Source organism: Pleurodeles waltl, chromosome 12 (assembly GCF_031143425.1).
Source record: "Pleurodeles waltl isolate 20211129_DDA chromosome 12, aPleWal1.hap1.20221129, whole genome shotgun sequence".
Taxonomy (NCBI): Eukaryota; Metazoa; Chordata; class Amphibia; order Caudata; family Salamandridae; genus Pleurodeles; species Pleurodeles waltl.
The window spans coordinates 170,708,954-170,733,477 of record NC_090451.1 but is presented as its reverse complement, the minus strand read 5'-3'; the positions used below and the strand labels follow the sequence as shown (position 1 = coordinate 170,733,477).

General features: G+C 44.7%; 1 protein-coding gene across 1 annotated transcript in view; it reads right to left on the bottom strand.

The window, feature by feature from the left end:
• The window catches only part of LOC138268296 (meckelin-like), a 192,224-nt gene that overhangs the window by 98,231 nt on the left and 69,469 nt on the right, over nt 1-24,524 (bottom strand). The window contains exons 15-17 of the mRNA XM_069217807.1: nt 23,112-23,168; nt 8,212-8,310; nt 1,655-1,753 (exon numbers count right to left, since the gene is read on the bottom strand). Coding sequence (XP_069073908.1) covers nt 1,655-1,753; nt 8,212-8,310; nt 23,112-23,168 — 255 coding nt within the window. The remainder of the gene's footprint in view (nt 1-1,654; nt 1,754-8,211; nt 8,311-23,111; nt 23,169-24,524) is intronic.

The following is a 24,524-nucleotide window of genomic DNA, read 5'->3' as shown; positions in this document are numbered from 1 at the left end:
AAAAATAAAAATTAAAATAGTACACTCATGGCCTGCCGGAAAGATTCGATGCCTACTTAGAAATGCTTTGTCACTAAAAATAATTGAGGACCTTTTTCTAAAACAGACACCCCATCTTGGTTGAAATACGGAAGGTGACAGGTGTGTAAATATTTCCTTATACTGTCTACATGTCCTTACACCTCACAGAGTGATAACTTTTTCTACAACATCAAGCAAATGCCTCGGAAACATGATTACGAATATGGGACTTGTACCCCTCAAGTTATACTGCACCCACGTATACATGTTATTGTCTGTTATAAATGCCTCAGTACACATCCCATTTAGTCCATGTTGGTGCTAAGGCCTTGATGCTTACTGTATTTAGGGCCAGATCTGTGTCTATGGGAAAATGTGTTCGTACATATGGCCCTTAGTGACTACCAAGATCATGTTACACCAGCTGAGACACTCACATCAGAGGTAAAGGCCACATTAAATCAACAAACGCTGCTCTTGTGTTTACTCAAATAAAGCTGGGATAAGCTCTGGCACTCAACAGTTCTCTTCTGCACATTGACACAGAGAAATCAAGAAGGCTGGGACTCCTGTGCACCTCTGATCAACTGGTCACTGGAGGTGAGCGAGCTGCATGAGGCACGAGCCTGACGCCTGGCTCCGGCTCAGCTCAAGGTCCTTTTAGAATCTCGAGACCATAGCGAGCCGTGCTTTCATCCCCACTCTAACATCTGAGATAAAAGGAGAGGCTGATTGCCATTTAATGTCTGATGTTTACTAAGTGAAACCAGAAAACCTGGATTATTGCAGCTTTGCCTCTTAACCAAAATGTGTGATCTCAGGCACCTTCAGATATTTGAGTTCAGAACACTAGCTGTACAAAAACTTATTGTGTTTGATTTAATAGACTATAATGTTGCTCTTTATATATGAGTATCTGCGCCACATACAGGTTTCACATGACAGCTGTCTTGTCTCTTATAATCATTTCTGCCCCTGCACCCACATTGTCAACAGTACCATTAGTGAATTAAGGTCATGTTTAAAAACTAGCATTTTTAATGAGTACTTTTCAGTATAGAACTATTATGTGACAAATTAATGTCAAGGCTTCCACACGTTAAAGGAAAGCGGCACTAACATACAAAATATAGTTATATTTTGTACGTTTGCGCCGCTTTTGTGTAAAAAAATTACGCAAGTTTGGCCACAAAAAAAGTATAAATTTGGGCCTTTATTACATTTTAAGTGATGCTTGTTGTATGATTTACATGGCAATTATGTTCAGGGTGCGGCTCATGTATGGGTCTAAGAGCCAAGCAAACCCTCGGCTGAGCTCTAGCTCGGCTCGCCACCTCTACTGGTGAAACATGGCCGTACAGTACTTGGAGAGCTGTGCATAGGAGGGAAACACTGTAACTTGTTCCCTGTGGTGCTAGTTTTCACAGCCTTCTGTATTATTGAATGGACACCATCAGGCTTCAGTGTTAACATTTTCACAGCCATTGATAGACTCAGAAAGTTGAAGACTTTAGCTCACCGTCCGGCACTGTGGCATGAGGAGGCCTTTAGAGCTGGCCAGAAGGTACATTAGCCTACTGAGAGATCTCAGAGAATATAAGACTGCTGAAGACAAGAGAAACACACAACTCACCTTGAATACAATGAGCCAGTACACAGCAGTTCCATAAACGATGAGGAAGAAGGTGTTTCCGAGCGACCCAGCAAGAAATGCGAAAAACTTAGCAATGACCTGAAGCAGAGAAAGGGTTAATAATTATTAGACCATGCACTAAGTAAAGTGTCGCAGAACAAATTAGACGAGGAGGGAGAGGCAGAACGAGTGAGTAAATCTGGAAGGAGAATTGTAAGGACGCTGGGTAATATGCAGGGGCGTAGCTTTAGGTGGGCTGTGTGGGGTGATACACCCTCCTCCCAATAAATGAACTTTCTGATAAATAGTTGGGTACAGGTGCTTTTAGTCAGGTATGGTGAGATGTCTCCCAGATTTCCCCAGGAATTTTTACAGACATTCAGACAAAAACGCGCGCACACACACACACACACACACACACACACACTCTCCCTCTCAGTTTTTAAAGTTTTTAAAGTCATCAAAAATATTGGTAATTCTACAAAATATTGTGTTTTCCCTCTGTTAGTACTCCTATCAAAATGCATTCCTCTCGCTTCCCACTGCCCCTGAGGCCCACCAATGCACCCTGCTTGTCTCCTCCCCCAAACCCTCCAAACACACACAGGCACACAATCTTATTGACCAAGCTGCACCTCTGGTAATGTGTGCTTGTGGTGAGCAGTAAGTGGAGACAGGAAGCAGGTACTGAGGGGCAAAGAGAAAAGCAAGGACCAATAGAGGAAGCGAGTGTGGGTAGAAAGAAGCAAGGACATCAGTGATTCAGGGAGAGGGGAATTATGATGCAGTGCAGAGGGGAAGGCAGGAATAAGGGAGTGTGTGACCAAGAGTGCAAGTGAGAAAATAGTACAGTAAAGGGAGGTGGAGTAAAAGAGGCAGTGTGAGAGCTGGGTACGAAGTGGGAGACGGTCCATTGAAGGTAAATAAAATCACTTAATGAAGGTATTTTTACAGGTTCTATTTTGCATTACCCACACTCAGGGGCATATTTATACTCCGTTTGCGCCGAATTTGCGTCGTTTTTTTCGACGCAAATTCGACGCAAAACTAACTCCATATTTATACTTTGGCGTTAGACGCGTCTAGCGCCAAAGTTCATGGAGTTAGCGTCATTTTTTTGCGTGAACACCTTCCTTGCGTTAATTATATGCAAGGTAGGCGTTCCCGTCTTAAAAAATGACTCCGATGCATATGCGTCGTATTTATACTCCTGGGCAAAAATGATGCCCGGGAGTGGGCGGGTCTAAAAAACCCGCATTTGCGCCGGATTTTAGCGCCTGGGTCAGGGCAGGCGTTAAGGGACCTGTGGGCTCAGAATGAGGTAAGTTCAGGTAAGTATTTTTTTTTTTTGTGGCATAGGGGGGCCTGATTTGTGCCCCCCAACATGCCACTATGCCCAATGACCATGCCCAGGGGACAGATGTCCCCTGGGCATGGCCATTGGGCAAGGGGGCATGACTCCTGTCTTTGCTAAGACAGGAGTCATTTCAATGGGGGATGGGCGTCGTAAAAAAATGGCGCAAATCGGGTTGAGGCGATTTTTTTGCCTCAGCCTGACTTGCACCATTTGTGGACGCCCATACGCCATTTTCCCCCTACGCCGGCGCTGCCTGGTGTACGTCGTTTTTTTTAACGCACACCAGACAGCGCCGGCGGCTAACGCCGGCTAACGTCATTCAATAAATACGGCGCCCGCATGGCGCTTCACAATGGCGTTAGCCGGCGCTAATTGTTTTGGCGCAAAACTGCGTTAGCGCAGTTTTGCGTCAAAAAGTATAAATATGGGCCTCAGTGCTCAAGCATTTACTGTGAGCAAAAAGCATCACAATGGGAAAAAGCAGAAAGCTACAAGAGTGAGCTGAAGGGCAAGGAAGTGGCTGTAAATGGATTGAAGAGGCCTGAGATGGCTTTAGGATTATGCTGCCACAGTATTCCATGCTCGCACATTTAATTGCAGCAGCCGTGTGTTTAAGAGGAGGGCTTTGTGCACCGGCACGTTTTTATTTACAAATTAAGCACTGCCCACACTAAAGTGGCTGCACAGCGAACTTGGCCTTTGCATATCGGGAGTCAGTTTTTCGGCCTACCCGGTACTGCTTCGTATGGTGACTACAGCATACTGTGGGGTAACTTCTCCACACCGCCTCTCCAGATGAGTGAGGAGTTAAGATGTCGAACGTGCAAACAGGGGGCAACGATCCTACTTGTGGTTACGACCGACACCTCTCTTAAAGTATGTTATCCTCCTGGGCAAAGTGCATTCTCTGCCAGGCACTCTTTTGTTCTCTGACATATTTGGGAGCACATCGAAATATTCCCAAATGATGTAGATGCAGCTGTACACTAGTGCATTTCCCCCTCACAAAAGTCCTGTGTGCCTGTCCTCCATTTAACCCAAGTTATGGTATATTTTCAGACAGTACAGCTCCAAAATGGTGAGCAAGGTTTGTAGGCGCGGCCTGTCCTTTAGGGTGGAGGGGCCATGCCCCCCACCTTTTGCCCCTCATGAAGAGGGCCTGTCAGGCTGAAGGACACTCTTCATGTTCAGGCCGGGCCGCCAGGAGCAGACATGCGCGATTTGCGCAGACTCCTGGCTGCCTGAACTGTGCTGGGCTGAGGAGGTCAGAGCTCCTATGGGTGTGACCTCCTGGGCTCAGCAAAGGTGCCTCGAGGCCCTCCCCTGGGTGATGAGGAAAGTGTCCCCCATTGACTTCGACCTGGACACTTCAGGTTTAAGCCCTGAAGCGCCCAGGGCGAGTGTCAACCAGTGACACTTCATCACAGAGTGGGGTGGGGTGGGGTCAGCAGTCTCACTGACCCCATCCCACTCTGTGACGAGGCTGAGGCTTCTGCCTTCCCTCATTGGCTGACCTAGTCAATGAGGGAAGGCAGCAGTTCCCACCCTCTTGGGACCTCTGAGGCTGAAGGTGTGTGTGTGTGTGTGAGATCTTTTAAAATGAATGTTTGGTGCGTGTGTGCATGTTTGAATGTTATGAGGTTATTAATGGATGTGCATGCAGCGTGAAAGAATGAGTGTGTGTGATCTTTTAAAATGAATGTTTGGTGCGTGCATGTTTGAATGTTACGAGTGTTGTTAATGGATGTGCATGCATGTGTGTGTGATCTTTTAAAAAGAATGTTTGGTGCGTGCACGTTTGAATGTTATGAGTGTTGTTAATGGATGTGCGTGCGTGCATGAAAGAATGAGTGTGTGATCTTTTAAAATGAATGTTTGGCGCATGCGTGCATGTTTGAATGTTATGAGTGTTGTTAATGGATGTGCGTGCGTGTGTGAAAGAATGAGGGTGAGTGATCTTTTAAAATGAATGTTTGGTGCGTGCGTGCATGTTTCAATGTTATGAATGTTAATGGATGTGCGTGCCTGTGAAAGAATGAGTGTGTGTGTGATCTTTTAAAATGAATGTTTCTGTGCGTGCGTGCATGTTTGAATGTTATGAGTGCTGTTAATGGATGTGCGTGTCTGCATGTGTGTATGCTTCCCGCCCGCCCCCCGCCCTTCTAAAGCTGCCGGCCGCCACTGAAGGTTTGTCTCTTAGAATAGCTGAGGTGTTTTGTCTGAAAGTAAAGCACTATTGCAAAGTAATATCCAGTTAAATGAATTCACTTTACGCTCTCCAGGAGCATAGAAGGCGCTCGACTCCTCACTGCGCCAGCAAAGCGGATCATGAATACGACTGGTCTTCACCTTGGCAAATATTTATCAACGTAGGTTAAAACTAAATAACACCACTCGAGTTTAGAATGTTGATTTTACCGTGCTCTGGCTGGAAAATCATGATGTCTTTGGAAGCAGTGTCCTCTAGTGGCAACCTGACGCATTGCAATTGAGGGAAGGCGCAAACTTTTAAGATTTGAAATTTAGAGTGTTGGAATATACAAAATTGGATTGAAGTCTCCAGGCTCAGTAGATAAGACTGTGCATTGCACCTCATTTGGAGCATTTTACTTTAACAATAGAAAAGGTTATCGAGGGATATAGATATTCAAGGCATATCTGAGTAATGTAGGCAACACTTGGTAATTTTAGAACATTCAGTGGTACTTAATTAGCAGAGCCCCCTTTGGATGCAGATCTGGTCCTAGGGAGAGGAAACAACTGAGTAGCCATCTGCCACAAGTCACAGGGGAAGAGTCTAGATTTCAAAGTGTCACGATGATTACAGAATTCTCTGGCCAGAAAGAATAAATGTTTGAGCCATCAACCGCAGAAAAGGAATATATGGCTTGGCTGCACACATATCCCCAGGGACGTTTTAAGGCATGGGCAACGCCAGCCTGACCCCAGGACCCCCCACTATCGAATGGGGCCCCCTCGGAAAGTGAACTTTCTCTTTTTTACCTCTATCTATTCCATTTTTCTATCTCATCCTGTCTCCCTCTCCATCTACCTCTACACCTGTCGCTCTACCCCGTGCCATCTTGAGGATTTTTGGGGTCCTGAGTAAGATATATTTCATCTGTTTTTGTGTGACCCTGTCAAAGTTTAACATATAATTTAGCATTGCTTGGCATTATGTAGGCTTGAGATAGGAGATGGGTAACAAAATGCAAAATTTGTTTTGTACAGGGGCCCCCAAAATATGTCTTGCATGGGGCTTACAAAATCATTAAGACAGCACTGATATCCTCGCAGAAAGGTTTAGTTTTTACCTTTTTTACATAGCACAAATCTAGCCCAATGACATTAGAACGCTTTCCACGAGCTCCGAAAGTTACTTTTTTTTTAAGGCATGGGGAAGTTATGTGATTTGTACAGTCGCATGATTTGGAGTCCGAAGTTCCCCAGGTCTAGGCTCAAGGCCACACCTCCTCCCCAGTGCTGTTGTAACAGCATCTCTGCCAAGCTTCAGTAGCAGCAGTAGACTTCGATTTCCACAAAGACACGTTTCCCACAGTTTTCCCTGCAAGACAAAGTCGAGGCTGGAAAATGGAAACCTATTTAGTGATCGTCGGAAGTGGCAAATATCTCCATACCTTGCGCGCACACAGATATAGTGATGTTCAGGTGCATTAATACCATCATTCTCAAATGCAAATTCACGTCGGGGGGTCACGAAATGTGAATTTGGCCTCATAAAGGTATTTCATTGAAAGAAAAGATTCAGAAAATATAGAATATCTCCTTCCTTCTCCAAATGCTGTGCATAGAAAATCTTTTCAAAAGACAGTTAGACACACAATGTCGCAAGGGTTGAGATATGGACTTGGAACGATCTCTACATTTAACATCTATTCAATGGATGACAGGAAAAACTATTTGGCTAGAGAGTGTTCTCATGATTTGTGATTTCAATTGGCTTTGAACACGAATGCATGGTGATGATCTTTTCTGTTTTACGTGCAGTATTTACGCAAATTGCTTTTCAATTTGCATATCGTTTTTTTAAAATGTATTTATCTTAAAATTTCATGTGGGAACTGAAGGGGTTTTAAACCGTTTATATATTGTATTGGTTTCTATATGTTTTGCTGGTATGGTTAAACTAACCGAAAAAAGCACTTCCTGACTGGCTGACAATAGATGTCACACCGCCATACAAGTTTATTGAATTTGCTTTCACTTACACATATTGCTCGACAGTACATAATTCGTCAATATTTGGTACATTTACTTTTACATATTTCTAGAGCTTTCCATGTGTATTGACTCATAGGTCCTCGAACATTCAGAGGAAATCAGAAGAATACATTTAATCACCTGTTTAGTGTAAAACGACATTTTAATTTCTTAGTGAGTGAAGATAGAGAAGTGGTGCTGTAGTAAGGAACAGGTAAGTAGAGTGACTTTCACAGCAGTATCTTCGATGAAGGATCTGAACAATTGGTCTACATGTACATTCATTTTGGAATGAAGCGAAAGGCATTGCAGGTAGCTCAATCAACCTTCTGAAAGACACATATCGCCACTTCATAAAAGAGCAACAGTTGATGCAACATTAAGCACACACTTCATACATTAGGCTCAGAGTGGGAATATTGCAGACAAATATTATGCACTATGAGCCCCAGGGAGGAGGGACTGTTGCCACCTTTGTATATATCTGACCTGAGAATGAGGGGCTTACTCTATATTTTGCCACATACATTCAAAGCCTTGAAGAGAATGGATTCGATCAATTTGCTTAACTTTGGAAGTAAGGAACTATCAAGTGGCATTAAGGATCTGACAGGCGGACACTCAGGGCTACATTGTTTTGGACTAAGCACATATTTACATGCGGCGCGGTGTTTAAGGAAGACAAATATGGACTTAGAGCCGTGGTTGCACTCTGGCATTTATTATTAAAGTATAATGTTTTTAACACTGGATTTTAATATTTATTGCCCTCTGCTCTATACTTTTAGTATGTTTTTAATATGTCTTTGGAATTATGTCTTTGTAAATGAAACAGTACGTTTTATGAAACCCTGAAATGAACGTTTTTGATGATGATTTTCACAGTTCACACAGTCCAGCCCATTCATTAACTCATTGAACAAACTGCTTGAGCAGCCACGCAATGCACATTTTAAACCCATCATCAAAAATGTCTTACTTTCAAATCAATGATCGGGCTCCCCGAGCGCCGAGTCCAGCTGGTGATTTCCAGGATTGCGTACAAAAAGGCAAGAGATCCTAGGACTCCGAGAGATATCTGAGAGAGCGAAAGAACATTTAACAATGACCAAAAATAAGGAGAGAGATACATTTTCTAACAAAAAATTGAGACAAAAGACAAACGACATATGAGTGTAATTTGTTTTTAGGACTAATCAAAGAGATATATCTGCATGTGTCTTTTTAGCTATATAGATATTATATCATACTGATACCCACTGATGACATACACATCAATTGGACCGTGGAGGCACGGCCAAACTCATCCTCCTCGACCTCTCCGCTGCATTTTACACCGTCTCCCACTCCACCGTCTGCAACAGACTACACGACACTGGCATCCAAGATAAAGCCCTGGATTGGATTAGGTCTTTCCTCACCGGAAGAACACAGAGCGTCAGACTACTGCTGTTCACATCAGGAACCCAAAGACACTTGCTGCGGAGTGCCCCAAGGATCTTCACTCAGCCCGATGCTTTTCAACATCTACATGGCCCTTCTTGCCAAGATCACCAAACAACACGGACTAAACATAGTCTCCTACTCTGATGACACCCAACTGATCCCCTCTCTGTCCGAGGACTCTGCTCAAGCCAAGAGAAATGTCCACAACAGGGCGAGAGCAGTCGCCACCTGGATGGAGGCCAGCTGCCTCAAGCTCAACTCGGACAAGACAGAGATCCTTGTAATTGGCTCCACCTCTTCTGCCTGGAATGACTCCTGGTGGCCCGCCGCTCTGGGAGTCGCCCTCGCCCACTGACCACACTTACAACCTGGGCATTACCCTGTATACCTCACTATCCATGACCCGCCAAGACAACACCATCTCTTCATCATGCTTTCACACCCTCTGACTACTGCAGAAGATTTTCAAGTGGATTCGTTCCAAAACAAGGAAGACAGTCACCCACGCACTCATCACCAGCAAACTGGGCTATGGTAATGCACTCTATGTCGGCATCACCAAGAAACTCCAATCAAGACTTCAAAGAGTCCAGAATGCAACAGCTAGACTCATCCAGGATATCCCCGAAACAGACACATCTCCTCCCACCTCAGAGACCTACACTAGCTCCCAGTCAACAAGTACATCATATACAAACTCCTGATTCACACCTACAAGGTACTGCACAACATAGGACCAGCATACCTCAATCACCGCCTTGTCTACATAACCAACAGACGTCTCCATTCCTCCCAGCTCGCCCTTGCAGCCATCCCCAAGATCCAGAAAAGCACAGCAGGAGGAAGGTCCTTCTCCTATCTAGCAGTACGGACATGGAGCATGTTACCCCTCAAGCTCAGGCAGACTGCATCACTGATTCAGTTCAGGAAGGACCTCAAGACCTGGCTCTTCCACTGAGCAGCACACCCACAAACAGCACCTTGAGACCCCATGGGGGATTAGCCACGCTTTACAAATCCATGATTGATTGATCATCATATAAAACTATACATATGGGTTTCAATTGAAAGGGCATTTTTTGTTTACCTAATACATTTGGTGCCAATCAATAGATCTGCAATAAACATTATAATACAATTTTTCGTCTGGTTTGGGTTGGGCACAACACTATAGCTACTCTCGACCCCAGCGTAATTCAGACCAACATCAAGTCATCTAAAGAAGATGATGTCACAAGTTTCGAATAGTCTTCCAAATAAGCTTTTAGGGCATATTTATACTCTGTTTGCGCCGAATGTGCGTCAAAATTTTTGACGCACAATCGGCGCAAACCCTGCCCCATATTTATACTTTGACGTCCGACGCCGCGGGCGTCAAAGTTCCACCATGTACGCCATTTTTTGGAAGGGGGAACCAGCCTTGCGTTAATTATATGCAAGGTAGGCGTTCCCTTCCAAAAAATGACTTTAAGGCCTGTGCCCCATATTTATACTCTGACGTCATTTTGACGCACAGGAGTGGGCAGGCCTTAAAAAATGGCGCCCAGCCTGATGGGTGCCGTTTTTTAACGCCTGGGTCAGGGCAGGCGTTAAGGGACCTGTGGGCTAGGAAGGAGCCAAGAGGTGTCCTCCCATGCCCCCAGGGACACCCCCTGCCACCCCTGCCCACCCCAGGAGGACACCAAAGGATGGAGGGACCCATCCCAGGGAAGTTGAGGTAAGTTGGGGTAAGTATTTTTGTTCGTATTTTTTTTGTGGCATAGGGGGGCCTGATTTGGGCCCCCCTACATGCCACTATACCCAATGACCATGCCCAGGGGACATAAGTCCCCTGGGCATGGCCATTGGACAAGGGGGCGTGACTCCTGTCTTTGCTAAGACAGGAGTCATTCCCATGGGGGTTGTGCGTAAAAAAAAATGGCGCAAATTGGGTTGAGGCCTGAATTTTTCCTCAGACCTGACTTGCCCCATTTTTTGACGCCCAACCTCCATTTTCCCCTACGCCGGCGCTGCCTGGTGTGAGTCATATTTTTTGACGCACGCCAGTCCGCAGCGCCGGCTAACGTCATTCCATAAATAAGGCGCCCGCATGGCTCGCTGGAATGGCGTTAGCCGGCGGTAAAATTTTTGACGCACAACTGCGTTGGCGCAGTTGTGCGTCAAAAAGTATAAATATGGGCCTTAGAGTCTAATCATGATTTTTGAGCCAACATTCTCACTCCTCTTTTCTGCTCAGTTTTTGAAGCTCACAGAGTCCCATCTTCTTGGCAAGGACCCATACTGCATCTATGCATCTAGCATACAAATAAGGATGACCCCAGTCAATAACAAGTATTGAATGATTACATTTCTTGATGTCAAAGCCAAATACTATGCAAAATATTTACTGAATGAGTTAGAGACATGGGCTGAATCAAAACATGTAATTCCTCAGACTCACACTGCCTTCAGAGGCAACAGTAACACAATTGATAACAGACCGCATTTCTTTAACTTTAGTGACTCATGAGTCAACATCAATAGGACAAGTATGTCTGTTTTAATCAATTAACATATATCCTTAGATGGAGTAGACTATGCTTAATTAGGTTCTAAATTAATTAGGGCATTCCCCAACGTTACTGAGGGCCATACAGTTGCTGTACAGGAACATGTAGGACACGTAGGTCCAGGTTAAATTGACACATAATGGTCACATTATAGAAGGATCACGAGAACAAGAGGGCTAAAACGGGGCTGTTTACTGGTTCCGCCACTTTTTAATTTGTAATCTGCCGATTTATCAGATGCTCTCAAGGTTCAAGGCTGCCATCCACCAAGATTAGCTATGCTTAATTTTCGGACCCAGTATTACACAGGAGACATTATTATTTTAAGTCTTACTGTATCAGCCTTACTGCAGAAGACTCTAACTATAACTCTAGCAACACACAAAATCAATGCAAACAAATCTGCAGTTTTAGTTTTTAGCAGTAAACCGTGAAATGTGAGGTGATGGAGGTGACATCCCAGTTGAGAAACAAAGGAAATATGCCTATTTAGAGGAAAGGATTGATGATAAGGGATCATCCAACAAATGTAAAAGCGTAAAAACACAAGGCCATATTTATGGCCACGTTAAACAGCACAGCGAGTTACCTCACTTAGCTGCATACTAGGGAAAGGGCAGGAATGCACTGTATTTGGAAGAAAATGGTGCATTCCTGCCTTTCTCCCTGCGCTGGTGCGGTTTCGGTAGCCTAGTGAAAACACAGGCCCCCTGCACCATGGTGCAAGGGTGCCTCAGTTGTAAGGAGAATTGTTTTTGTGCAGGAAGGAGTGCCTTCCTGCACAAAAACAATTGCCTGAGTCATATTCCTCTTTCTGTGTGAACTGCACAATGCAGTACACAAAGAAAGAGGAAGTAACAGGTAGAAATAAAGTTATTTCTCGGTACTAGGCCTCCCCTGGGAAGGTGTAACATTTTGGCACATTGCCAGGTTTACCACTTCAGGTAAATGTGGAAATGGGTCAAAATCCATGACAGTTGCATGCGAGAAACTATGGAACGCCTTCACAGGGCAGAGTAATGCAACACAGTGATTTGGGCTGTGTTGTGTTACTTCAGATTTATGAAGTCAGGCAAGGCTACCTCAAGGTGGCCTTGCCTGGCTTCATAAATCTGCCTTAAGGGTTGCATCAAACAAGCCATATTGCGTGGTGCAAGCATGAGACAACGGGGTCTGTAAATATGGCCTTCAATCCATCTCCTTGACAAATGCTATGCGCAACCTCAACAAAAATCTGGGAGCACTATCGACAGCCTTTTTAGGGAAGTTACTTTTTTGGGTGAATGGTGCTCAGTGCAACTTTTTTGGGCAAATTTTTCATTTGCCCAACTTAATTTGCCAATCTCAAATTAGCCTGCTATTTAATCTGCAGTAACACTTGTTAAAATGAACGCTTCAACATCTGGTCAGTTACTTCGCAATTCAATATGCCAAGGAAGACTCCCATAGCTACTTTTTGGCTCGCCCTTTCAACCAATCGCCCTAGAAATACTCCTTGGATGGCATCTTTAAAGAAGGCACTCTGCACTTCACAGACATACACACTATGGACTTCTTCAACAGCACTTTAAACAGTTGTCAAAAACCGCTTTAAGGGACATTGGGGCACTGAACACAAAACAATATCAAAATTATATTTGGGCAGTTTCTCCGACATTAATCTATTAAATTATTTATGATGCTATTTGACAAAATCAGAAAGGTACTCCTTTATGAGCATTGGCTTTCTAAGAGCTACATTATTGGAAATAAAACATGCTTGGCTAACATATTAAATGTTATTTCAAAAGTTGCCACTTGTGTGGTTATAAGTCTGAATAATTACTGCTGGGATAGAAAAGTCTTTTGGTTTCATCTTGGGCAATGATTTGAATGCCCCTGGCTTGGTACCAGGCAAGGTAGTTTGCAGGAAAGGGCAGGTTCCGGAAAGGCAATAGCCATGGAGGTCATCGCTTCTGTTCCATGCGGAGGGGAGGATGAGGTTCCTGAAGTGGACCAGTTGCTGGAGGCTAGGTAACTCCCAGAGCTGCAGGGTTTGTTTGCTGCTGGGGGCCTACCTGGGAAGATTTTTGCATGGCACAGGAGGAGTGCCCTACATTTGTGGAACTTTGGAAGGAAGCCCAGAAACAGGTTAGCAAAGAAAGGAGTGGTTGGGGAAACAATACGCTGGAAGAGAGGATGGTCTATTTTATAGTGAACTTCACAACAACAAAGGACTGAGGGCTGGAAAAGGTCCAGCTTACATGCCCCACCTAACTATAACTAAAGGTCAGTATGCGGTTGCTACAAAAACCAAAAGCACTTTGTGCAGGTCAGAACCCAAATGTGAGGTGCAGAAGAGGTGTGGCATTAAATAGGCAAGAAACATGTCCACCTTACTCCATTTGTACACCTGAGTCAGAAGGATCATTGCGCTCATTACTGACTCACTCTGCTGCTTTTAATCATGACAGGGGCTCCTACACAATAAACTGATTTTGGATCCTCCCTAGTTATTTTAATTTACCTTTACTGTACCAATCTACTCACTCTCATAACACCACACCTCTTCTGCACCTCACAATTCTCATCGGCAACCACAAAAGATCTTCGGCAAAGAGCCCCTCCACTGGGGCTTATTGGGCATTGCAGCACCAGTTCACTCACCATTTTAAAGGTTCCACTTCTGTGTGCTTAGCTCGCCATTGGCCTACATCAGGTAGATGTAGAGTACTGTGAAGCATAGTGATTGTATGCTGAATGTATGTGTGCCTGGGAACAATACAGTACAGTGATCGAGCAGTATTGTGTAGGACTGGTATGGTTAGTGCATGCACTGAGTGTATTTATGCCTCCAAGCAATACATTACATGAGAGATGTAGTGCTGTGCTGTGCAGTGCGTGCACAAGGTAAGTATATGCTGAGTGTATGTGTGCTTGCACGGAGCACACCATGACAATACATAAAGGTACAGTACTGTGCAGTACACACAGAGTGATTGTCTGTACTAGATATGCGTGTGCCTGGGATGGAACAATACATGGAGGTGGCAGTACTGGATAGTGTGTATGCTGTTTATGTACACCCCGTGCAAGTGTGGCTGCAAAGGTACATTTCGTGGACAACCCTGGGTTCCATTTTAAGAAGCACAGGCCTGCCTGTTGAAGACATTAAGAGTAGAGGAATCGCCCAGACAGATGTGTGTATTGCTGCATTCCTGTGAGCTGGGTGTGACACACTGGAGGAAGGGAGAAAGGGACTCATCCTTTACACTTCAAAGGGGTGCTTTTAGATTCAGTGATAGATCAGGAGAGGAGGAGCCTGGACACATCTCAGGAAGGAGATGGGGCCAATAAAGGAACCAAAGAGTGGCTGACATCCACGTGTGAACTCTAGTCACTCCCATGTCCTGTAGTGGGCCTAACAGCTTTGGGGACTCTCCTGCTGTGGCAGACAGACTTTCAAGAGGAAAGAAGAGAATCAGAAGAGCACCCTTCAAAAGAAGCAGAACCCCAACATAAAATTTCAAAGACTCAGACCCCAAATCACTTTTCATGTCTGGAAATTAACTTTAAGAAGGGGAGGATGAGTCTCCAATATTTGTAATCTGCCAAGTAGCTAGACAGGCTCTGTGAGAAAGGGAAGCTCTGCAAGTCATCTGCCTGTGTCCCGGACTGGGGGTCAAAGCCTGCTAGTCTCCTTGCTGGGTGAGGGGGCATCACCAAGAGAAATCAAGACCACCTGGCCCTGGAGCCTGGAATACCAGTGCCTGACTGCTTGCCAAGAAAGTGTGCCCTGTGAGGAAGAAGAGAGCATTGGCGAGAGTGAGGTCCAGTGGGGAGTCCTACCGAGAGGACTCTCTCTGCAAAAATACAGCTGCACAATGATCAGTTGTTACCCGTGTGAAGGAGTGATTCAGGGACCTCGTAAACCAGGAGAGGGCTGCAAGGAACACAAAGACCATACCGCCTCATTGCTGTGACTCTGTATACCAAAGGGGGTGACCACTGAATTTATTTTGCGGAAAAATGGGCCAAGACTCATGTGTTCCCTAAAGATGACCCCATGTGCCAAGAGAGGCCATAGTGGTGAGGGTGAATGCACCAGAGGAGCCTGCACTTTGCCCGCAAGTACTGCAGCAACTTTGTTTGCCAGGAGCAGCTGCTGGTACTATGTTTGTCAAAAGTTTGGGCTGTCGCCCTGAAAGAAGAGGAGCTCTGATGAGCAGGCCAGCCTGTGCATCAAGACCTGCCTCTGACTGACACTGATGACTTTGGGGGGACAGCAAGGAGGATGCTGCACCATCTCAAGACTGGTCGGTGCCAAAGATAAACCACTCTCCACCCCCACTCAACCCCCCTGCCAACCCCTACCCTCCCAGAGCCCCCCCTCCTTATGACACCCCCTTCCCCTCTGTGGGGAAGACAGACTTAACATGTATACAAAGGCTGGGAGCATCTCTGCTCACTGGAGAAAGCCGGCAGTGCAGCTCGGGAAAGAGCCTGCACCTGCCAGATGCTGCCAAGTGTACCGGGAACAACCCGACTTCTATGAACAAAACTGGGGGCACCCACTGAGAGCTGAATGCTTCCATGCTGCAGGAGCCGATAAGACTTGAATCTGGTCTGTTGGGCCTCAGGGAACTCATTGCTGAAGGTGATGCAACACTGTTGAAACTTTTTACTAATTCCTAAGAGTCAAAGGGGAACTCTCGAGTAAAGCCTACTAGTTTGCATTCCATGGATGCGGACACCAGTGAACGGGAAATAACCCAAACACATGGCAAGGATTGGACAAGGATATGCCAGAGAAACACTACAGCCCTGACCTCTAGGGGATTGTCTTGTGGCTTGCAAATGTCATTTTTTCATGGAGTGCGTAGAATTAGCAATACAATTCTTCTTTTACATACAAAATAAGTATTTGGATGGACACTGAATTATTGACATTGCTGAGTGCAGTTTGAGTTTCAAGTTGTGTTTACTAACCTGTATCGTTACATGGCCCTCTGGACGGGGCTCTGGCAATTACTATACATTTTGTTTGAATGTCATTAGTGGAATGATGAAAATGGCTCAGACCCCTTTTCCTTAAAAAGGGGTGCCACAAGGAAACAGTTGCTGTGCAACATGCAATAGGTAGGAATTTCCATTGAATGTAAGGTTAGTGAAATACATAGATGAGGTACTGCTCACTGAAAAGAGAAAAAGATAATACAAATGAACGCAATGGTTTTGCGCCTGGAGATTGCTCCTGGGAAACCTTTTGTTATAACTGAAGCTAAAAAGTGCATTTTAAAATTATTTTTACTAACTGAACTTATTTTTTTTTTTTTACCATTTGGTATCTATGTATTAGATGTGTTTTGGTGTGCTGCTTTGTTACATTATTGTAAGATTTTAATTTGTCTACAATAAACTACAATTCATTAATCCATTCCATTGAGTTGTGTGATGCTACAAAGCTCGAGCTATACGGCCTCCTGTGCAAGCTATGTACTTCTGTGTGAAGGATGGAGGGTCTGCTTCTTGTGCTAACCCTACCACATCAAAGCATCCCACCTCTAAAAGTGTGGCACTTAGCAGACTTTCTATAACTGCACCCTGTTATGAATAGGCATAAGAATTCAATTATAGCATTTTTTTTACCAACTTGCAGGAAGTGGAGAGAAAGGATATTGGATTAAAATGTGGCACTTGAGAGCTTTTAACACCCTCTTTATTTGAACCCTCATTCACTGCAATACATTGCTCTTTGGCAAATCTAAGCCATAAACATGCATTAGCAAAGCCAATAGGTCTGGCAGTATCTGATAGCTTTTTAGTTTCATCAATACTTGTTTGTTTTGTCATGATTTCTGTAAAATGTTATAGTTATTAGAGTTGCTGTGCAATCCCCAATAATAAAGAAAACGGAGAAGAGCAAATACATTGTTTTGGTCTCAAACAGAATTCATTGCCATAGCAGTCCCAGACTGTTGGAAAATGGCCCTTTCTGAATGGTCACCCCAAACTTTTTGCCCTATGGTAGACCTGAGGTAGTGCATAGGGTAGGATCCCTCGTAAGTAAAATGTCGGGCATGTACTTTTAAGTTTTGCATGTCCTAGTATTGCAAAACACCCAAATTCGTTTTTCACTACTCTGAGGCCTACTGATTGAGGAGTAGCTATTTCGTTTGTCATATCATTGGAATGATAATAATACATCCTCCTCACTGGTAAAGTCAGATTTAACATTCCTAGTTTTAGAAATGCCACTTTTTAAACATGGGCATTTCTCTGCACTTACAGCCCTGTGTGCCTGCAGCCAGTCTCCAATACATGTCTGGGGGGCTGACAGCTACACTTTCTGCATTCTCTCTAGCCAGCCACAAACACAGGAAGATTAGGTGTGTGTGAGCACTCATCTGCATTCTAATGGTTCTTCTTGGGCAAGAAGAATGGGAGGGCTGACACTTATACCTGAACAGGCCGTGCCTGTTCCCACACAAAGGGCTAATTACCTCCTGCTGACAGTTTGGAGCTAGGGCTGAGGAAGAAAGATTAATTGTGCACATGCAAGATCCTTCTTTGAAGTCACCCCCACTTCAAAGGCACATTTGTGTATAAGAACTGGGTCTCTGACCCCACCAAATCAGACACTTCTGGATCTACAACTGGACTTTTTCAGAAGAACTGCTGTGCTGCATCAAGTATTGTTACTCTACTGGACTGCTGACTTGGGAGGCCTGCTTTTTCTGTTGTGCTGTCCTGCTGCTCTCTGACCCTGCTGATGGAGAGCTGGACACTGCCCTGCAAACCAAAGTGATCTCTAAGGGTTTGTTGTCTTGCCTACTGTTGCTGGATACTCAGGGATATTAAAGTCTTTAGCCCTGGTCGTGTGCCTGGTTCACTGGAAGTGGACCCAGTTACTCGCACCAGTGAAATCAAGGCATCCTCTGCCTGTGAAAGTATCAACCGACGCACCAACATTGTTGCAGAAGTAAAATCAGCTCATCACACTTGGGGCCTGAGCTGCATCTCTGGAACCTCCACATCGACCGATGCACCCACTGCCTGCTTGAAACAGCACCTGGCGCATCGGGGTTGACACAGCACTGAAACCACTGCATCGCCACCATCTCTGATAGATGTTTGACACATCCCTTTGACAGCATGGAGAAAACCAGTGCATCAACTTTGGATTCAAAGCACTCAGTTTCAACGCTCATCTTCGGAAACCAATGCATCACCAACAGTGCGTGGGAAAAATCAACGCATCCCTCAACTGTGGGAGTGACACAAAAGTGTCAACCCTGCATCTCATGTTTGCAACCAGGATCAAGGTACTCTGTATCCGGGCCTGCGTGGCTCCTGCACCTGGCCCACGCTCCATCATGGTCGGCTTGAACTGTTGAGTTTGCGCTGATCCAGCATGATCTCAAGTAACCCCCAAAGCGCTATTTGCTTCTAAGTGCTATTTTTACACCTCGTGTTCAAATAATTCATAACTAAAATTTTTGTTGTTTTGGTCTTGATTTATGCATACAATTATTGTCTATTTTTCTAACCTAGTGCAGATTCTTTTTGTGTTGTTTTCATTTTGTTACTGTGTATGTGTGTGTGTGTGTTGCACAAATACCTTACTCATTGCCTCTTTATATAAGCCTGAATGCTATCTGCCAAGCTACCAGAGGGTGAGCACAGGTTATCTTTTAGTGTGTATCAGACTTTCCGTGACTAGAGTGGGGTGTCCCTACTTGGACTGGGGGCATACCCCTGCCAACTAGAGACCTCATGTCTAACACTAACACTGGAAAGAGCTACTCTGAGGGTGGATGTGTTCCTTGTAAAATGGCATGGTTCACCACAGGGGCTCATTCCCACTCACATCCACCTCTTGTTCTCGTCATTAGGGGCCACCCCTTTCACTGGGTACTGCCTCTCAGACAGCATGTGCACTGGCATGACAGAAGTCATGCTCCTCCAGGATTGTGGGTGCCACATGTGTAGTGCCCAGATGTGACCCTCCATCACCAGCAGATATGTCTCTTTGAAAAACACATGCCATTACCACTCTTGCCTTTCCCACACGTCTTGACCTTTGCAGTAGGATTCAACAATCTTTTTGCAGGATTTGAGGATCCCAAGATTCAATGATCTACTGTAGAATTCAAGGAGCCAGGGATTCAAGATTTTACAACAGTAGTTATGGATTTTTAGTCTATAAAATCCAAATTATGATCATGACAAGGTGCTAGGTTGTATTCCCAGTAGATGAAAAGAAGCCTGAGCTTGGGCACTGCTCTCCAAATGTATTCATCTGCTTGGTTTCTGCTCTTCACTTGTGTTCCTGGCTCTCTAGCTGAGACAATATCAAGTTGGCCGTCAGGTTCATCTTCTCAGATGCTTTCTGCTTGTAGCACAGCTTGAAACAACCTCTGCAGTGTAATTTCAAAAATGTATTTGCATCCTTAGAACGCTTCAAAGAATTTTCTTGAATCATTGAAACTCTCTGACCTCTTGCCACAATGTATTCACACTAAAGATTATATAAAAGTGATGGATGGAATTCTCGAGTTAATCTGACCTACTGGTAATTACTCGGGCCACATCCCAGTCCATTATTTTTTTGCACACCATGTCTCCTTAGTTTGGACCCACCCATATGCAAATCAGTCTTGACCCTGCTCAATGGAAACAGTTCAGCCCGAAGTGCCAGGTCAGGTTCTCCCTGAACAAGAACACAAGGAACACAGGACTAGTTTTGGCCTAGTTAGTGCTCATCAGCAAGGTACAGCTTGGTTCCAGTGACAGAGTGTGGATGGGACCTATGTCTGGGGATAATCATTACACTGGTAAACATGCAACCCAGGACCAGTTTCACCCTAGTTAGGGCTCATCAGCCAGGTATAGCTTGGTTCCAATGACACGTGCATGGGCCTGTTGTCTGCACCTTGTTAGTAGAGAAAGAACTGCTGATTAGGTCTTCCTGAGCACACCATTTGGTAGATGGTGGGGGTGAGACTGCATTTTCTGTAGTTCAAGGTGAGGAATTTTCTAGGCAGCCCCTGTCCTTTTGTCTGTCTCCAATGATTGCTTTAGGAAGGCTAATGACAGCCAGGTGTGGATATATCACACTTTATAGTGTCCATATTTTGGACACTCCTGCTTGGAGCCAGCCCCATTGTTACCTGTTGTGAGATCGATCACTTTAATTAAGGCTGTGTCTAGAGAGCAGCCTGAAAGTGGAATTTGAAGGAAAATCAATCCAAATTGGTTCATAAATTTCAGACATTTAATTCACATCCCCTTCCTGGAAAATGTGTATAAAAGTGGGATCCAAACCACCCCATGTTGTCCAATCCCCATTCCTTCTTGATCTGGTAAGTGAGTGTTCCACACAGGTCTAGAAAAGCTGCTGTGTAACCCTCCACTAAAGTTGGAAGCTCAGATCGACCCAGATGCCACAACTGCCGAAGACTACGGCCCCAAGGTTTCAGCCTCAAAGCCAGAACTGCCACACAAGAGCACCTGTCTACATCTGGCTTGAAGGGTATTTGCTGCTGAGGATAGGTGTTGCTATGCAGATCCTCCTCACCAATTGCCCCCGCAAACATAGTCACACGTGAAGCCTCATGAATGGCCTTATCAGGATAGAAGCCACTGCCATGAGATCCGGAATCTGGACTGCCCAAATATCAGCAGATAAAGTGCAGGGCTCAGCCTGTAGCAGGTACAAAAGTCTAAGGGGGTCATTATGACCCCGGCGGTACGTGCTAATGTGGCGGTAGTATTGCCAACATGCTGGCAGTACATGCCGCCACATTATGACATTGGTGGGTTGGCTGCAGCAAACCCGTCAATCTCCAGCCCGGTGGCCGTTATTGTACCGCCGGCGGCATTTTGAGCCTGCCTATCACCATGGTTTTCGTGGCGTTCACAACGCCACGAAAACCATGGTGGTAGGCCCTACCAGTGACAAGGAATTCCTTCCCAGTCACTGGAAGGAGGCTCACCCACCCCCCCAAACACTCCCCAGATGACCCCCAGCCCCCCTCCATCCACCCTCCTCCCCTTCTGATTCTCCCATACACGCACACACTCACAGACACGCACTACGCATACACCCACTCACCCACACTGGCAAACACGCATTCATTCATGCATACATCCATTCATTCTCACACACATCCGTACACACATTCACACTGACATGCAGACATGCATTCACATTTCCATTTTTACACGCACACACAAGCATACACCCACGCAAACACTACACACACAGACACACTCACACACTCACAGATTCATGCACACAACCGCCCAAACACACACAACACACCCACCGCCCTCCCTTGTCAGAAGCCCAACTTACCTGCATCCAGGTGATCTTCCGGCAGGGAATGGGATGAGGCACCGCTGCCGCCAGCAGTGCCCTCCAGCAGAACACCGCCAGGCCAAATCATGTGTCATGATACGGCTGGCGGCAGTTTATTGGCATGGCAGTGCTGGTGGTATGGCCACGCCTGGATTTCCGCCCTTCTTGTGGCAGAAGTCCGGCTGTGGTCATAAACTGGCAAATGGATGGTAGCCACGGTGACGGTCTTTTGGCAGCCTTCACTGCGGTGGTAGGCAGCTTATACCGCCAATGTCTTAATGTGGGCTTAAATGTGTGCAACACGTCAATCACGTGTGCAACGAGTCAATAGCACATGCCTAAGACATTTTGCCAAATGGGTCAACAGGCATTTAACTGAGTTGCACTTTGATCTATTAGACTATTTAAACAAATTGCACCATTAAACCTAATGTGAATTGTAGATTAAGAATCCTGACCGGAGGGGGAGGCAGGGAGGGTTTGAGAAAAAAGTGGTAAAGCATCTTGCTGTTAAGTGCAATTAACTTTGCAAAGCTGTATGTCCTTTTCATTGAATTGTTTATTATTTAGTTTTGCTGTATGATTAAAGTATTTTCTATTTGCCTAACAGTGACGCACTGGGTTGGACAATATGTTATTGAGTATGCTGGTGGATGTTTGAGTTGTGAGCTTTTGTCCCCCTTATTCATCCCTTGTGAAGTCTGTGATTTCTCCCTACTCTATGGTTCAAGTGTGGAAAGGGTTGTCCGTGGTCCAGTTTGCCCAGTCATAATTTGATGGACCCCCAAGACACCAGTGGCAATGACCACAACCACCACAATTGCGGCCCAGTAGTCCATGTATGCCTTGTGCCTCAACCTCTTTCTCCCCCCCACAAGAACAGTGTCTGACACCACAGTACTCATAATGAGGTCCTGCATGTGAAAAACACTGGGGAGAGAGTTCTGAGTAGACACACATTTTCAGCTCCTGCATGCTTTCTGCCTTTGTAATCGCTACATCCCTGTGCTTCCAGGAACAACCATATTCTCATCCTACTCTTAAACATAGAACAACAAATATCTTCTATGTTAGCAGATGTTCTGTGGCAGCACAATTTGTCTGAGGGTGTTCTTGCCTACATACTGTGGTCCTGTGAATCAGATCAGGATCTGGTCATTTGTGGTTTCAGGCAGTCATTCCCAGTGCAACAAAGAGGAAGACATGAGGGCAACAAAAGCTGTTAACCTGACCTATACATCAGAATCAATTCCTAGCATATCTGACACCCAATCAAAAAATAGTTGGGCTTCATATTATTGGTTGAGAGTGGTAGTGGAGAGGAATGTCTTTGGTACATAAAAATAGGCTTTGAGACACAGACATGCTACATGCCGGACTATTTTGCTGTAGCAAAACTGAAAATTGAAAGCTTCTATTACATTCTCAAGTATGCTCTATATGGGGTTGAATGGCTAGAGATCTTGTATGCTTTCAAAGGGAAAGCACAGGTTGTTAAGATAACACACAGATAAATCTTAATTGTATCACACTAATACTCACATCTGTGTTTAGTTTGTAGTTTCCTGATGCTTGGGAATATACTACAGCAAACGCCACCTGCATTTTTGGAAAAATAAAGATGTGCAAGGGAGCATGGGTTATTAAAAGCAAATTATTTGTTATTTTAAAAACTTTGTGCCATGGAAAACTATGCTTTATGTATTATATACAGCTTATAGCCCTAAATAACTAAGACATAGGCCAGCCTTTCTGTAAAGTAAAGAGGCGTGAACATGCATGCATTCAACTCCATTGGAAATTAGGACTATTTCTCTCAAAATAGACATCCGAATTGTACACAATGCGTACAATACACAGGTATAGTTTAATAGAAATGAAGGAATTTTTAAAATATTTTAATTAAACCTTATTTTCCTATGGTATGAATATATATTCCACACAAGCCTCTCCATTCTCGACAGCACAAACTGTATAGATCATGACTAGTGCATTTCTGCAACGTTTACACGGTTTAAATCGTGATTCAACTGAGTCTATGTGAAGCTTTCAAAGAATGTACAACAGACATTCCCCAGCTCAACTGGGTCATCAGTAGCATCCTCTGTTATCTTCCTTTACTATTCCGTCCCCACTGGGTCACATGGGTATTTGTAGTACCTGTATCCAAATTATTGTAATGCCCTTAACACTGGCTGGGACCTCCAGCAAAAACATACAACAAACTACAAAGAGCCCAGAATCTGGAGGTACAACGGCAAACGTTTTGCAGATTCATATCATTGTTTTAAACTTTGCAAGCTTTGCTATGTTGGCAAGTTTTTTTAAAGAAGCTAAATTTGTGCCTGCCTGAGCTCCCGACCTAAGAAGCGGGACTTCTCTAAGATGATTGGCAGTTATTGCAGCATTTCCCTGATATTTCTCATGACTATGGACAGCTTTGAAGTGAGTCAACCGCTCTCACAGGCAACCAAATCTCTACTTCATGAAGACTCGAAGTTCATCCCCAAGCTTGTGATCGAAACAGCTAAATACAAGTAGGTCTGAGGAACATGCTTCTAAACTTCTGGCCATACCACATTGCATTCTCTTCCCCGCTATCTCAAATTGAAAGAAAGCTTTGTGAAATCAATTTTTGTCCTAAATGCCTATGCCATAAGCACATGATGAACTGATGCAAAGACTCATAACTGGCTCTGCACCTTAACAAACCAGGAGCCTTTGCACAAAGACTATAGACTTTATCAACTTCCCCACTTCAATCCTACTCCTTTAAGTTCTGTAAATACAACAAAATATATAAATAACATCACTACTTGGAGAGGAGGATGGTGCACAAAGCCTTTTGGGCCTTGCACTAAGGATGGAATGATCAGCACCGTTAGGTGATTTAGTTTGCACATGCCCTATACAAAAACACACTTGCTTATAAATAGTATGTTTAGGTAATCTGCA